Source organism: Channa argus, chromosome 21 (assembly GCF_033026475.1).
Source record: "Channa argus isolate prfri chromosome 21, Channa argus male v1.0, whole genome shotgun sequence".
Lineage (NCBI taxonomy): Eukaryota > Metazoa > Chordata > Actinopteri > Anabantiformes > Channidae > Channa > Channa argus.
In genome coordinates, this window is record NC_090217.1 from 12819071 (window position 1) to 12834593 (window position 15523).

The 15523-nt window shown below is 40.0% G+C and overlaps 1 protein-coding gene across 6 annotated transcripts in view; it reads left to right on the forward strand.

The window, feature by feature from the left end:
* Positions 1–15523, forward strand: part of celsr1a (cadherin EGF LAG seven-pass G-type receptor 1a) — a 77369-nt gene that overhangs the window by 56029 nt on the left and 5817 nt on the right. For 3 of the 6 annotated variants that reach the window (XM_067489924.1, XM_067489923.1, XM_067489927.1), the window contains 23 exons: positions 60–185; positions 2428–2594; positions 2737–2922; positions 3011–3127; positions 3268–3442; positions 3546–3687; positions 4412–4532; positions 5196–5379; positions 6821–6922; positions 8259–8353; positions 8657–8866; positions 9172–9355; positions 9448–9591; positions 9683–9866; positions 10386–10553; positions 10711–10837; positions 10938–11138; positions 13371–13545; positions 14010–14122; positions 14361–14440; positions 14615–14741; positions 14887–15012; positions 15274–15410. In XM_067489924.1, the coding sequence (XP_067346025.1) occupies positions 60–185; positions 2428–2594; positions 2737–2922; positions 3011–3127; positions 3268–3442; positions 3546–3687; positions 4412–4532; positions 5196–5379; positions 6821–6922; positions 8259–8353; positions 8657–8866; positions 9172–9355; positions 9448–9591; positions 9683–9866; positions 10386–10553; positions 10711–10837; positions 10938–11138; positions 13371–13545; positions 14010–14122; positions 14361–14440; positions 14615–14741; positions 14887–15012; positions 15274–15410 (3391 nt within the window). The remainder of the gene's footprint in view (positions 1–59; positions 186–2427; positions 2595–2736; positions 2923–3010; positions 3128–3267; positions 3443–3545; positions 3688–4411; positions 4533–5195; positions 5380–6820; positions 6923–8258; positions 8354–8656; positions 8867–9171; positions 9356–9447; positions 9592–9682; positions 9867–10385; positions 10554–10710; positions 10838–10937; positions 11139–13370; positions 13546–14009; positions 14123–14360; positions 14441–14614; positions 14742–14886; positions 15013–15273; positions 15411–15523) is intronic. The other 3 variants (XM_067489925.1, XM_067489928.1, XM_067489926.1) reach the window with 2 other exon arrangements.

Sequence of the window (15523 nt, forward strand, 5' to 3'; positions counted from 1 at the left end):
CTTCAGACACTGACAAACCTTTGTCATGTGAAATTATTCTAAATGTACTTGTTTTTCAGGTTGTCCTGCAAAGAGAAACTTTTGCACAAAAGAGGTTTGTCAGAATGGAGGGGTGTGTGTCAGCAAGTGGAACACCTATAGCTGTGACTGCCCTACTGGTTATGGGGGCAAGAACTGTGAACAAGGTAAATCGTGTGTGGTGCCATCTGTTCTTAGGTGAATTTGTTGCATTTACATGTGTGTGAGTGTGGGGGTTAGTGGGCGGGCGGGCGAGCGCGTGCAAGTGGGTTTTTACCCCCAGTACTTATATTGACGACTTTCAGGAAGTTGTTTGTTTGGGAGATCAACTGGGATAAGGAACACCTCCTATGACTCAGTCTGATTCATGTCACAGTGAAGGATCTGCTCACTACTGCACACACAAAACACTGCCTCAGGTTTGGACTTTATGCGGATAAAGAGGGAACTCTGACTCATTCCTCAAAAACCTGACTCCAAGCATAAAACAAAAGATGCACACAGACACACTGCACTGATCCCATTGCCGTGTCGTGTGTGTTGCCACCTTAGCAGACATAATACTGTAGTGCAGAGCTACACTATAGATAAATAGATAGGGAGATAAGTAGACAGATAAAGAGTAAGTGGTATCATTATGATTACCAAAAGTGTTATTTACTCTCTATAACCTGTCTCATCTTCTTCTATGGTAAAGAGAGAACTTTAATTTCACCCTTTAGGGTGAACTTCTATGAGGTAGCTGCCTAGCCAGTGCCAGGCCTCGGTATCCAGTATCTGAACTGGGCTAGGATCACAAAAAGCTAGGAAGAGCTGTTGGCTGCTCTGCTGCTTGTTGAAACGTTTAGTTTAAATCTTCACACACCTTGCCGTCACATGCGAAACCAGAGATTTGTTATCATCTATTTCACGCTGCCAAAATCATCCAGCCTGAACAGACATGAAAAGACTGGAAGGTGCTCGCTTGGTCAGACTTTCCCTTTCGTATTCTATCAGATTTGATTAAAATAATACAGACTATTTTTAAAGTCATTCTCACTTAAAGCAGATTGTAGTCAGGCTAAATATATTCATATTGTAGAATGGCAAACATATCCACGTGCTCATGAGGCATTACTGTGACAAATAGCTCTCAAGTTTTAATATCCGGACTGGTGAAAAGTAAGCTGTTGCATGTGATTAAAGATCTGTTTGTAATCAACATTTCTGGTAATATATTGGAGGAGTGTTCATACAAGAAAGTGGAAAAGTGGTTTTGAAAGGAACAAAAGCTTCAGTTTGTTCCCCAGGCCTTGTCAAAGCATCCTCTAAACATTATACACCGTGAGCCAGGAATTTAAGGTCTCTATAGAAATAAAGACAGGGTCATCTCCTGATACCTTATCTAATACCATCATCAGGTCACAATTTCAGTTCTGCAGATCTGTCTGCAAGCTAGATGCAACATTTAGTTTAAAGCACTGTCATGTTGTAGTCTTGACATAGTAAATAAAAACTGAGCGACGTGTTTTTTTCTTTCTTTCATTACAGAAGGATAAGCTTTGGCAAACTGGTCAAGTTGAAACCACAGTAGCTACATGTCACTAGGAACATGTGCTTTGTATTTGTGAATGCTTAATTTGGAATCTACATCCCAGGGACCCACAGATTTTAGGCTTTAGAATATACTGGAAGAAAAACTTATATTGTTATTTTTTTATCTCTTTATGTATAAGAGATTCCTAAGTCGTCATTATTTCAAACACAAGAAGAAATGGGACACGTTTTAGTCTAGTAATAATACTGAAGCAACTGGATTTTGAATTAGTTTGTTCTATTGTTTATTAAGTATAATTGTTGCAATCTGCGACTCTTGGTGCAAATGACTTTAATATATACATTGTGTATGCTGTAAGTTTTTTTTTTTTCTTTCTTGTCGGATTTCTATCAAGCTTCTTGACACATATCACCAAGATGTGGTTGGTATTTTTGCCCCTCCTCATCTAAACCACTTTTACCTAATGTTTCACTTTGCTGAAAAATAAGATCATGTCAGACATTACTGTTCAACTGGCTGTTTCCTCATGCTGAAGCTTCATCAGCTTGTTAAGAAGAAAGGCTGCTCGCATGTAATTTCTGACATAATGTAATCAGATGTTTAGTGATGTCTGACGTGAAGATGTTCATAGCAGCAATCTGTTTGCTGAAATTAATATTTCAGTATAAAAGTAGTTCTAAATGTACATTTAAATGGTACAGATATGCTCTTTAAACGTATCCAGTGACAAACACCTGTCAGGATTTGCCAGTAGCCTTTCCTTATCTGATTCAAGAGTTTGGGTAACGGTGGGTGTTACTGTTTACAAATTCTGAAACCTCTTAATTTAGGTTCAGTTACTGTAAATGTTTTTCTTGTTACCCCCTGTTCAGTGATGCCAGCTCCTCAGTTCTTTGATGGAGAGGCACTGGTGTCCTGGAGCGAGACGGACATTACTGTTGCTGTTCCCTGGTACATTGGCCTTATGTTCCGCACCAGGCAGCCTGCTGGTACCTTGATGCAGGCCAATGCTGGACCCTCCTCCACCATCAACCTCATGGTAAGATACAGTATATGGCATATTGTTGTGTTTTTCATCAGTAACTTTTTCCATTGAGTAAAATTATTTTTTGTGTGGACAGACGATTTAAACAAGGTTTAGAATGTCTTCTCCTAAAATCTCCATCTTCCTCACCATCCAGCTGAGTCAGCAGCAAGTCCGCATGGAAGTGTTGCTGAGACAGCAGCTGGTGGCCTCTTTGAACTTCCCGCAAGTTAGGGTCGATGATGGAGAGTGGCATCACCTGCTGGTTGAACTTCGCAGCGTTAAAGATGGCAAAGACATCAAATACATGGCGGCTGTGTCCTTGGATTATGACATGTACCAGGTATAGAGCATTTTACCATTACAAGTAGCGAAGATTGTGCTTAAAGTCTAAAATTAACATTCTCATTTTACAAATCCATGTTTTTAAGCAGAAGTCAGTGGAAATTGGTAATGACCTCCCAGGGTTGAAGTTGCAAACTCTTCATATTGGAGGCTTGCCTGGAGAGAATAATCATGTCAACAAAGGATTTGTAGGCTGCATACAGGTGAGAAATGCCTCGCACAAAAGTATGTCCTACAATAAAATACATTTCCTTCTAGTGTAATTTCTCACCCAATTTCTTTTCAGTTTTTCTTGCACCTTCTTTCCTCTAATCCTTATCCATCAATATATACAATTCATCAGGGTGTGCGTATGGGCGAGACATCCACAAATGTGGCCAATGTGAACATGGCTCAGGGCCTTAAGATCCGTGTGGAGAACGGCTGCGATTTGGCTGACCCATGCGACTCCAACATCTGCCCTGACAACAGCCACTGCAGTGATGACTGGAGCACACACACCTGTGTCTGTGATCCAGGTAATACCCACATGCATGAACACAAACAGTACCCCTATACATTCTGTATTTTCCTTGCGAGGGTTTGGGTGTCAATCCTCAGTCCTATGTGTCTGTCCTGCAGGTTATTTTGGTAATGGGTGTTTTGACGCTTGTCAGCTCAACCCCTGTGAGCATATTTCCACCTGTGTTCGCAAGCCAAGTTCCTCCCACGGCTACACCTGTGAATGCGGCCAGAACTACTATGGACAGTACTGCGAAAACAAGTAATGTCCCCTTCTTGGTGTTTAAGAGTAAGAGCTTTTCAAGTCAGAGTCTTACTTATCAGTAATACGAGCTTCTGCATGGTCACATAATATTCACACAAAATTCACCTGTTGGTCAGGTAAAATTCATCAGGTGAATTTTATGTGGATATTGCAGAAAATGCTGTGTAAGTTTAAAAGCGCACATGAATTCGCAGGCCCTGATGGAGGACCAGTTATTTCACCCTAAATCCTGACCTATGACACTCGTCGCTTCCTGTCATAAGCAGGATGTGGGATACCACCTCCATGCCTGACTGGTCTACCATAAGTGTTTAGTCTCTGTTGCCCTCACACAGCTGCTTGTCCCGTATCAGATCACATCTCTTTAAAAAGGAAAAATGTGTGTGTGTTTGGATAAATGACTCACACTTGACTTACTTACTTAAAACTGTGTACCAAAGTTTATTCAGGGTGATCTGGGGATTTTAGTTGGAGATAAAGTCAACAGATAGACAGTAACATGCCAAAACCTGATTAACCATCACTATGATTTGTTTTTTGCCATGTTTTTTGTAGATGAACTTTGGAAAAAAGCTAGATGCTAGATTAGTTTGCATTTTCAAATTGATTCCTGTTCAGATCCAGTAATTGGTTGCTTTCTTAATTCATTTTTCTGTGTATTGAAAATTGTAATTTATTTTTGCATGTGTCTCACTTTACATGTCTGTATTTTTGATGACAGAGTGGAGAAACCGTGTCCTCAGGGTTGGTGGGGCAGCCCCATGTGTGGACCGTGCAACTGTGACACTGACAAAGGATTTCATAAAGACTGCAACAAGACCACTGGAGAGTGCCGCTGCAAGGTAGAAACACACAGTACTTGACATTCGACATCCTGTTTGTGACTACAACAGTGTTTCTATTTGTGGTTTACCATATTATTAGTGTTTACAGCTCAAAACTGTTGTTTTTTATGTAATATTTAAAGCAAGGCAATGAAAACAACAGCATAATAGAAAAAAATTACATTTATTGGAATACGTTTGAAACATTTCTAAGAAGTAGAAAAGACTCAGTTTTGTGCTATCAGTGGTTTTGCCGATACAGCTTTACTTGATATGAGCACTATATGGAGCCTTGTTACCACACGCGAGCTCAAGAAGGCTCAACTCACCTTTTTAGGTTTTCCAAGTTGTTGATAGTATCTGGTACCTGGTACGTTTTATGGTATCACGTTCGTCAAGGTCCCAAGTGAGGCAAAGTGATAATACTGCGTAGGAAAACAAAATACCTAGTACAAGTTGAGTAGAGTAAAATGTCATTGTATCATCTGGTGGAAAATTGCTATTAAAGTGTGCTGTTTTTCTGTTCTCTGACTTCATCTCTGCTTGTTTTTCCTCTACAGTATTTCTTACTTATTGTCACAGCAGCTGTGATTTAATAAAAATCTGATACACTTGCTTTGACCTATCTGTTTAAATGACATAAAATTAATGTTAGTCATGTGTGTCTCCTCCTTTCTGTAGGAAAACCACTATCGTCCAGAGGGCGAGGACACTTGCTACCCCTGTGAGTGTTTCTCTGTTGGCTCGGAGTCTCGAATCTGTGACCCTTTCACTGGGCAGTGCCCCTGTAAGGGAGGAGTCATTGGTCGTCAGTGTAACCGCTGTGACAACCCTTTTGCTGAAGTCACCCCCACTGGATGTGAAGGTATATGAATGAATGTATATTGTTATATTGTGTATTCATTATGTGATCTTCCCTGGTTTGTTTGATCTTTAAAACAAAGGGGCATAATGTAAATTAGGTTTAAATGTCATTAAGCCTGATTGGAAAATTTATCAGAAAAATCCCAAACAGTTAAGGTTGATTACAAAAATGCATCCGGAAGTGCTAGAACAATATTTCCCTGTTAATTCACATAAAGAGTAATTAAATATCTACCAATATAATTAATAAAGTAGTGCTTCTACACACATTAAATGGAACAATTCATAATTAGTATGTATTTGAAATGACAACTAGTGTGTTAACAATAACTCTATAACTAACAGTAACTGAAATAAAACCTAATGTTGTTTAAAGCTAAGTATTTTAGGTGTGGACAGAGGATGTGGATAGTAGTGAGAAAAAAGCTTTGAGAAGCTGGTATTGGTCCTGTAAATGTTCTGGTTCACAGTGTGGGGCCGGATGAATCGATGAAGTGTCAGAAGAAAACAAATAGTGTCGCTCTCACATCTGCTGATGCTGCAGTGGAGCTAACTTCAAGTCTTTGTCACCACCCAGTCAAGCAGAAGGAGCAATTCTGACTAGTAGGCTGACTTGGCAGTGGGACTGCACACACACAATACAGTACAGATGAATGGAAGACAAAACCTCAAAGTCCCTAAAAGAAAATTCATGTAAATGTGCTTAGTGTTTGACCCGACACGAAGCTCCTCACAGGCTGGGAACATGCTCGGCCTCTTAATTTGGCATCTCGTTTTGGAAAAACATTTGGTGTTTTTGTGTCTAAGTTGATATCATATTTTATTATGGAAATGGTTAAAAAATCCAGACTACAACAAGTAAGATATTTCTTAAGCTAATGTCCTGTGGTTCGCTGACATGTGGCCAACCATTGCAGACTTTATACCAGTGTGTCAGCTCTGCATTAGTCACAGTCCAGACAACTGAGAGACACTCGACATATATGCTATTTTACGAAACATCACTCAGTTGGTTATTTTTATTTGAAAGTAAAATTTTAATAGAAATGGAATAAAGTGGAAAACGTATGTGCCATAGGAGCAAAGTATTTAATGAAACGTTTAAGGATTACAGTTACCACAGGCAAACAAGTGGATTTATTAAACCAGATGGGCTGAAATGAATTATGTATGTATGACAGCTTGTGTGACTGCTCCTTAGGAATAACTTGGTTGAATGTCGCTGTGTTTGTCTGTGGTTGTTTCATTAGTTGCACTAAGAAGGCTACAGTAGAGGATTGATAATGAATATTGTGTGATAAGCATTAGAGGGGTTCAGCTTCACTTTATGATGCATTTCTTTTAACAGGTTCAAATACTGTAATGCTCTTAAATAAATATTAACTGTGTGAAACCATATTCCAACTGAGATTTTTGATCTCTGTTGTGTGTCTTTTTTACAGTGGTATACGAGGGCTGTCCCAAGGCATTTGACGCAGGCATTTGGTGGCCCAAGACACAATTTGGACGCCCCGCAGCAATGAACTGTCCCAAAGGATCCATTGGTCAGTACTTTTTAATCTATGCGGTGACAACTGCAATGTGTAATTATGTAGTTCTGGAGGTGGTCGAAATATCCTTTAATTGATGAACGAGCTAATTTCACTGATCAAAATCAGTCGTTTCATCCCATCCCAGGGAATAATTTGGTATAATTTTGTTACCTTTCAATTATGTTCTAATTATGTTTGGCTAAAAATATGCTGTTAAGCTTCACGTCTAATTTCTTGATTATTGTGAAAATCAGGACTGAATTAATGGACTAAAAACATGATGGTGGCCTCGTGTTATTTTTGGAGTCTTACATCCTTTATGTAACAAAAACATAGGCATGATTAACAAGCACCTCTCCCACCACTTTTCTGAAGTTATCGTCAGTTGTCTGATTAACGATCACACAAAAAATGGAAATTATCTACAAGGTACAGTAAGCTGATTTGGTAATGTTACAATAGTTACAAAATATTAGCTAAATAGCTAACATTATCTGCCAAAAGCTACTGGCATTGAAAACAACAAGTGTACTGAAATAGGCTATTTTTCATTGCTTATAAATTCAGTTTTACCTTTTATGTAAAAGTATTCAGTTATATCATAACAGAAGTTGGATTAAGCTGCACGTGTGGGTGACATCATCTTATTAGATCATCTTAAACAGTGTATTAAAGCTCTGTGATCAGTCTGTGATTGATCTAACAGAACTTTTTCATTAGCCAATCATGTACAGGATAAACACCAGGTGTTATATTAAGAGCGGACAGTAATACCTCTCCTCCCCACCGCAGAGCGTGAGCACTTTTGTGTGAGACAAGGACAATTGAGGTGAATTTCACTGGCCTGTTCCCGGTGACGCTCTGTCACTTTCCTGGTTACCCATTGGTAACTGCTGTCACCATGGCGCCCACTTTGTTGTCTCCAGAGTCACCGGGGAATTTATTTGCTCTGTGCCCTCTCTTAGCTCCAACTGGCGGCTCCTTCAGCCGTTTTTTCCTTTGCAACAATAGCAAAGTAGAGAAAACTTTGCATTTGAATAAAGCCTTTTTTCTAAATCAGACAGCAACAGTTTGGTTTCAAATATTTCAAATATTATTTACAATTAGGTCTGGTGTTTATGTTTATGAATGTGTTTATAGATTTTGACCCTAGCACTTATTCAGACCAGTTTAAAAATAATATACATTGAAATAAATAAATCAAATTTCTACATTCATATATTGTTCCCTTGTGCTTTAGTATTATTTTGTGAATATGTTGTGCTTACAGTTTTGACACTCTAAGTATGTATGAACTTGTATGAACTTGAACTTGACTTTCATTTCTTCTGCTTTTGTGTTTTTCCAGGCACTGCCATCCGCCACTGCAGTGATGACAAAGGCTGGTTGTCACCTGAGCTCTTCAACTGCACCACCGTCACCTTTTCCCATCTAAAGAAACTGGTAAATAATATAGTCCAAAAAAACCTTCCAATATTGAGGCCAAAAAAATCCCCCACTTGTTTATCAGGGTACAAAAGTAGCTTTGTTAAGGAGCTCATGTTTCTTTAAGTGTAATTTGATCACCGGTTGATTTCTACAAGCATTTCACTTCTCGTGCTTTAACCCGAACTTAATATTAAAGGCTTGTGTAACTAATCATGGGATTGACCATTTTCTATTACGTTTCATTGCACCCACTCAGCTTGAACTTTGCCTTAACCTGCTCGTTTTCATTGTCTGTTCCTCATCCCTCCATACTTCCAGAATGAGGAACTGCGTCGCAACAGTTCAAGGATGGACAGTGAACGCTCCAAGACCATTGTGCGTTTGCTTCACAGTGCCACCAATAACACACCTCGTTACTATGGAAATGATGTGAAGACGGCCGCCCAGCTGCTGAATCACGTGCTGCAGTTTGAGAGCCGGCAAGCAGGATTTGACCTCACTGCCATGAGGGATGCAGAGTTCAACGAGGTAGGAAAAATAAAAGCAACAGATTATAATATTCAAGTTTGATTTAAGGACTTCACACAGTTTTTTCAAAGGGGTTCGACTACATTACAACTTTATATATGAAGCCATGTCTGTAGCATGGGGAGCACAGGTGGCACACTGCCCTCCTCTGGTCTATTCTCACTGTTGTCCTCTGAGGCTTCCACTTTTGCTTTACACTTTTCACCTATACTCTATTTGATATTTATATGACACATTGAATTTCGATCATCTTCAGTAATACAACATTAAGTTGCCATTTATGTCTTTTGTTTATTTTTTTCTAGAACCTTGTGCGAGCAGGCAGTGCCATACTAAATCCTGAAACCAAGGAGCACTGGGAGCAGATCCAGAGAACTGAGGGTGGCACAGCCCATCTGCTCCGCAACTTTGAAGACTATGCCAACACGCTGGCCCAGAATGTCAGGAAAACCTACCTGAAGCCCTTCACCATCGTCACTGACAACATGAGTGAGTGACAACATTTTAAAATGTCTTGTGTGAATGTGGTACGAATCATTTCACATCACCTGTCATCATTTTAATCTCCCTGCGCCCTCTAGTTCTAACTGTGGACTACATGGATGTGTCGGACCCAGAGAAGGCGACGCTTCCTCGGTTCCAGGACATCCAGGAGGCATATCCCAAAGAGCTTGGGTCGTCTGTCCACTTTCCCCAGTTCAACCTCCGCGCTCACAGCCAGAGAGGTAGGAGCACTGGAATAAATGTTTATTAAAAACCTTAGGGTGACATTGCATCCATTCAATTTATCTGTCCATCTTCTTTCTGTCCATTTAGTTGAGCCCACTGTTGCCCTTCCAACTCAGACTGATCCCCCCTTGGAGGAGGATCACACCATTTCCGATAGGAGACGGCGCCACCTCGAACCAGCTGCCCCTCTTCCAGTTGCCGTGGTGATAGTGTACAAATCCCTGGGAAAACTGCTCCCAGAAAGATATGACCCTGACCGCAGGAGTCTGAGGTAGACTGTTGATTTTGTATAATAAAAAGTGATCCACTTTAATTAAGCGTAATTTCAGGCTTTGAATAAAAATCTCCTCAGCATTATAATGTGTTGACATACATGCTTTTTTCAGACACTGCACTTGGGAGTGCAGATAAATGTTGTAACATACTTAGCTAGGCCTAAAAGAACACCCTGTCTGAACTTTGAACACATTCCACTGTATGTACAAGTCTATATATAAATGTCTATGTTCACTATGTTCTATGTTTAATCTGTAATGTTCATTATATTGTCACGCACATTTAATAATATTACTGTGAGCTTAGAAGAACTGCTATACCACCTTCTGCAAGGGCCTCTAAGATTCTTTTTAGGTAAACTGAATTATGAGGGTCAGGGAGGGTCCTGTGTTGTTACTGAGTGGAAATTGCCAGAAGTATCTCTCTCAATAAGAATACAATAATACGAAAATAAATGTAAACAATATCAAACATTATTGGTCATATTTATTGTTGTTTTTTTTTGTGCTTCCAGGCTTCCCACCCGGCCAGTGATCAACACAGCCATAGTGAGTGCTACCGTCCACAGTGAGGGTCCACCTGTTCCTCCCATCCTGGACCCGCCCATCACCCTTGAATACACCCTGCTGGAGACGGAGGAGAGGACCAAACCTGTCTGTGTCTTCTGGAATCACTCCATTGCGTGAGTTGGACTTGACAGCCCGGCACAAGTATTCAGAAGCTCCGAGATGAATGTTGGCAGAGAAAATTCATTGAGAACCATTTTTTTTTGTCTCTGTGTGTTCAGTAGCATTCACATGTGAGTTCCTGTGTTACTGATGTCACTTGTGTGCATTTAGGATCGGAGGAACCGGTGGCTGGTCTTCTAAAGGCTGCGAGGTGCTCAACAGAAACAACAGCCACATCAGCTGCCAGTGCAACCATATGACCAGCTTTGCTGTGCTGATGGATATCTCCAAGAGAGAGGTACTGCTGAAAATCTTTTATTTCAGCTTGATTTAAACAAAATATCACCAGCTAGGATTGAAACACTGTGTATTTGACCATTGGGCATTGCTCTCCATAGCACGGCGATGTTCTCCCGCTGAAGATCGTCACCTACACCACTGTGTCAGTCTCCCTGTTCCTACTCCTCCTCACCTTCATCCTGCTGTGTCTCTTGCACCGACTGCACTCCAACCTCCACGCCATCCACAGGAACCTGGTAGCAGCACTCTTTTTCTCTGAGCTTGTCTTCCTGGTTGGCATCAATCAGACTGACAATCCGGTGAGTGTGATTTTAGGACATGCAAAATAAAGTGCACTAGCGAGAGTTTGCTGATTGTCTGCAATATGTTTTCACTTTGTCAGGTAGTGGTTCCGAATCTTTGCCAGACCCCCGCAGCTTAATTGAAAAACACATTTTATCAGCACTACTCAAATGTTTTAAATGTGTTTATTTGAACTGATTTCCAAATGGGTTTTTTAACACTCATGGTTACAGATAGGATTCAGGCACTGCTGAAAATGCCATGCTTCTACAGTACCTCTTGGGGATCATTGGCTTAGGGGCTTTACACCAGTTTCAAATGTTCTCTTCTTTATCATGCATAAACGAGCAGAAGATGCTGATGTATGCAGGTGCTTTACCAGGCTTAATGGGACTAACTAATGAGCCTTTCTGTATTTGACAGGTTTTGTGCTTTAATAGATAGGAAAATGGTGGTTGCCAAAGCTTTAAGTTAAAATTACTAAACTGAATCCAGACTAAATGTTACATTGTTAGTGTTAAGGAGGTGTAGAAGTCTGACTATAGACCTTATCATGTTAGGTTTATAATATAGTTTGGAGTTGGTTTAATCCCTGTAGTGTAACTCACTGTAACACACTTGTCCACAAATATATAGACATAGAGTAAAGGATCAAAAGGTGGAAATTCTTTGAAGTCTGTTGACACACACACACAGACTGTGGACCAGTAGCTGGGGAGACATGCTGAGACTGGTACTTGTTTCCAGGAGAAGGCCTCAGGGCAGTAAACCTCGGCAAAGATTTCCCAAAACAACTTCATAGTTTTCACTTGATAAACCCCTCGTGTCTGCTGTACAGAAAACATCATTAATCTGTTAATTTACAAGTAATCCTGATTCTTTTTTTTATTTTTTAAGTAATGAGATTTGGAAAGCTGAGGTGCCTTAAGGTCTGGGGAGACACAAGCACAAAGTTTAAGGATTCTACATTTCAGTGAAGTTTAGCTAATATAAGTAATGATAAATACTGCATCTACACCGTTCCTTTATGTTATGCATGTATACTTGCATCCAATTTATGGTTAGCTTATCAATATCTGCTACATGTCAGTGGAGCTATACATTTAAACAAGTTTAAGTTTCATTCAAGTTTCCATGGCTTATCATACTGGAAACAGCTAGCCTGCAAGCAATATCCACCAACTAGTACCTGTTAAACTCACTCATTAACACTTCATACCTCATTTATTTAATCCATACAACAAACAAAGTGCAGTTATTGCAGAAAGTGATATGGATGCTACGATAGCTTATAACACATTGTGGTTATCTTTCCTTAGCCACTATATTACCAATCAGTTTGTCAGTTGGGACTAGTCTGGCTAAACTAGATGTCTACAGTTAAACAGGACCTCACAAGATCATCAGGTTATCCCTGTAAAACTGTGGTGAGTAGTAACTGTGACCCAGATGTAAACTTTGGCTCGGACCATCACAGCAGAAGTAAATAGTGTAACCTTCAAGTCAGATCAAAACCACATGTTATCTAGACCTGTATGGATTTTTTTTAAGTAAAAGCCAAAAGAACAGAGATAATCTTTTTTTTTTTCTCAACTCTTGAATGTTTGTACTCAATCAACTGTTTAGGTGTGTATATGTGTGTGTCAGAACCCTGGAATGCTGTCAGTGTGTGCCCAGGGCTGCATGCAGCATGATTTACAACCCTGTCAATGTAGATTCTCTCTGTTTTGCTGATCTCCATAATACACAGTCTTACTAAAATACAGTATCTCAAATGCTGGGACATTCCCCGACACACTACATTCCTCTATTAGAGCAAAGGGCATGGAAAGGTGGAGGGAATAAGGTATAGGAATGCGGGGACAGGTTGAATTATTACTGCATTACATAAATTGAAGTTTAGTCATAACGAAGTTTAAAGTATACTAAAGTTATTACAGGTAATCAATTTATTATCAATCTGTTAATGACAGTGTGATTAGATTAATGAATGAAGTGCTGAATATAATCAAAAGCACCAGTTTCGCATAGCATCAAGCGGCGTTTTCACAACGTTCATCTGTGCGACATCCAAAGTGATTACAACTAATATAAAACAAGAAGAAGAACAAACTACATTGATGGGACTTACAGTCTGGCGTTTGGTGTCTTTTGGTTTCAGTAAATAACTTTAACTTTAAATAACTCTATTATGCATAAATAATTATAATTAAATCCCTTTCCTGTTCCTTTCTTTTACCTCCTTCCAGTTTGTGTGCACCATCATAGCCATCCTTCTCCATTACTTCTACATGTGCACGTTTGCCTGGATGTTCGTGGAGGGGCTGCATATCTACCGCATGCTGACCGAGCTGCGCAACATCAACCACGGACATATGAGGTTCTACTACGCCATGGGTTGGGGCATACCGGCTATTATCACTGGTGAGACACACTTACATAAGCTCAGGAAGATGGCAAATTGTCAGCGAGATTCCTGCTGAAACTTGTCTCTGCCCAGGGGGCTGTGATCCCCGTGGGAAAATTGTTGAACATGACAGACTGAGAAAGAGAAGGACACCAACGTAATGAAAGATAGACAGGCCTCATATGGCTTTTCACCGTATGCCAAAGTAGCACAAAATTAGTACTACGTCTTTAAGCCTGTAATTTTCTCTATATTTATTTTATAACCCTTTGATTAATGTAACACATTAAATGCTTTGCAATGCACTGACTTGCTTTGTTGTGTTGGAAACTAATGGTTTACTTGGTTGGAATTTAGGTTGTCAGAATGATAAAAAGTGACAATAACAAATCAATGGGATTCATTTAAGAAAATGTCTCTGTATTTTGTCTGTGTGTATTTTGTGTGTGTGTGTGTGTGTTTTGTGTGCGTGTGTGTGTAGGTCTGGCAGTAGGTCTTGACCCTCAGGGTTATGGGAACCCTGACTTCTGCTGGCTTTCTGTCCATGACACCCTCATCTGGAGCTTTGCTGGACCCATCTTTGTTGTTGTTCTGGTATGCACATGAATGCACACAAACCACTGGATCGTGTTTACTCTCCTAACCTTAAAATAAGTTCAGCTCATTCATGTGAAAATTTGTGGAATAATCCTTTAACAGACATTTGCGGCTTAAAGAGAAACTGCATTTTTTTTAAAGTTCAATTGAAATTCAGCCACATGTGTCCCAAAGGAATTTTGATTAAATGTTGTACATCAAAATATATTTAAAGTTTTTTTTTTCTTCTTTGTAGGTTAACACAGTGATCTTTATTCTTGCTGGGAAGGCCTCTTGTGGCCGCAGGCAGAAGGCTGTGGAGAAGTCTGGAGCTATGTAAGATTTACTGTTTCATTAATAAATCTATAGGTTGCAAAACTTTGTTAGCAAAAGGTTGAGTCAGCTCAGACGTTTCAAAAGTGCAAATGTTACATAAAAACTGACATTGATCACTTCAGTGTATAGTAGGATAGTGAGGGAATCATCATTTATATGTGTTTCCCTCCTCAGTCCTGCTCTACGTATGGCTTTCCTCCTATTGCTGCTCATCAGTGCCACCTGGCTGCTCGGCCTAATGGCGGTCAACAGCGACGTAATGACCTTCCACTACCTGTTTGCTGTCTTCAGCTGTTTGCAGGTGTGTACTGTAGTTGCCTGCTGTGGCAATGTTAAGTCTCTAAATACATATTTACTAAGACTTAATTCAAGGCATTATGATAAACATGTACGTTTTGTGATCCTTACTCCACTTTTATAAAACATCTGTTTGGCTTTCTTCACAGGGAGTATTCATCTTCTTCTTCCATGTTATCATCAATGAAGATGTTAGAAAGAACCTCAAGAACGTTTTCACAGGAAAGAAGAGCATACCTGATGAATCCAGCACCACAAGGGCATCTCTACTGACAGTAAGTGACAGGAGGACATACATCCAAAAGCACAGTACTGCATTTAATAGTGATTTTAACGGAAATGCTTGTGTGTAATCAATATAACTTCATTTTTATGTTTTGTGTTTTACATGCTCATAGTCTTAAAAACTACAATCATATTTATACAAACACTAGAGAATTTTTAACATAGATTTGATTTGGTTTAAAAAGCCTGGAAGCTAAGCAGCCACTTTTGTTTTCTGTTCCACTTCCCGCTCTTCGGTCTTCCACCCTTAGCGTTCACTCAACTGCAACAACACGTACACAGAAGACGGCCCCCTGTTCCGCTCAGGCATCGGAGAGTCCACCATCTCACTAAACAGCACCCTCAGGTCAGCCAAGAGCCGCAGCAGCTACCTGGCTTACACACTCAGGTACAACACGCTCACTCACTGCATGGCTGCTTTTACTGCACTGCTGCAAGAAGAATGTCAATGTCAGTGCATGTGTCTTTTTTTTTGTTATTTGGTTCAATTTCTACGGACTT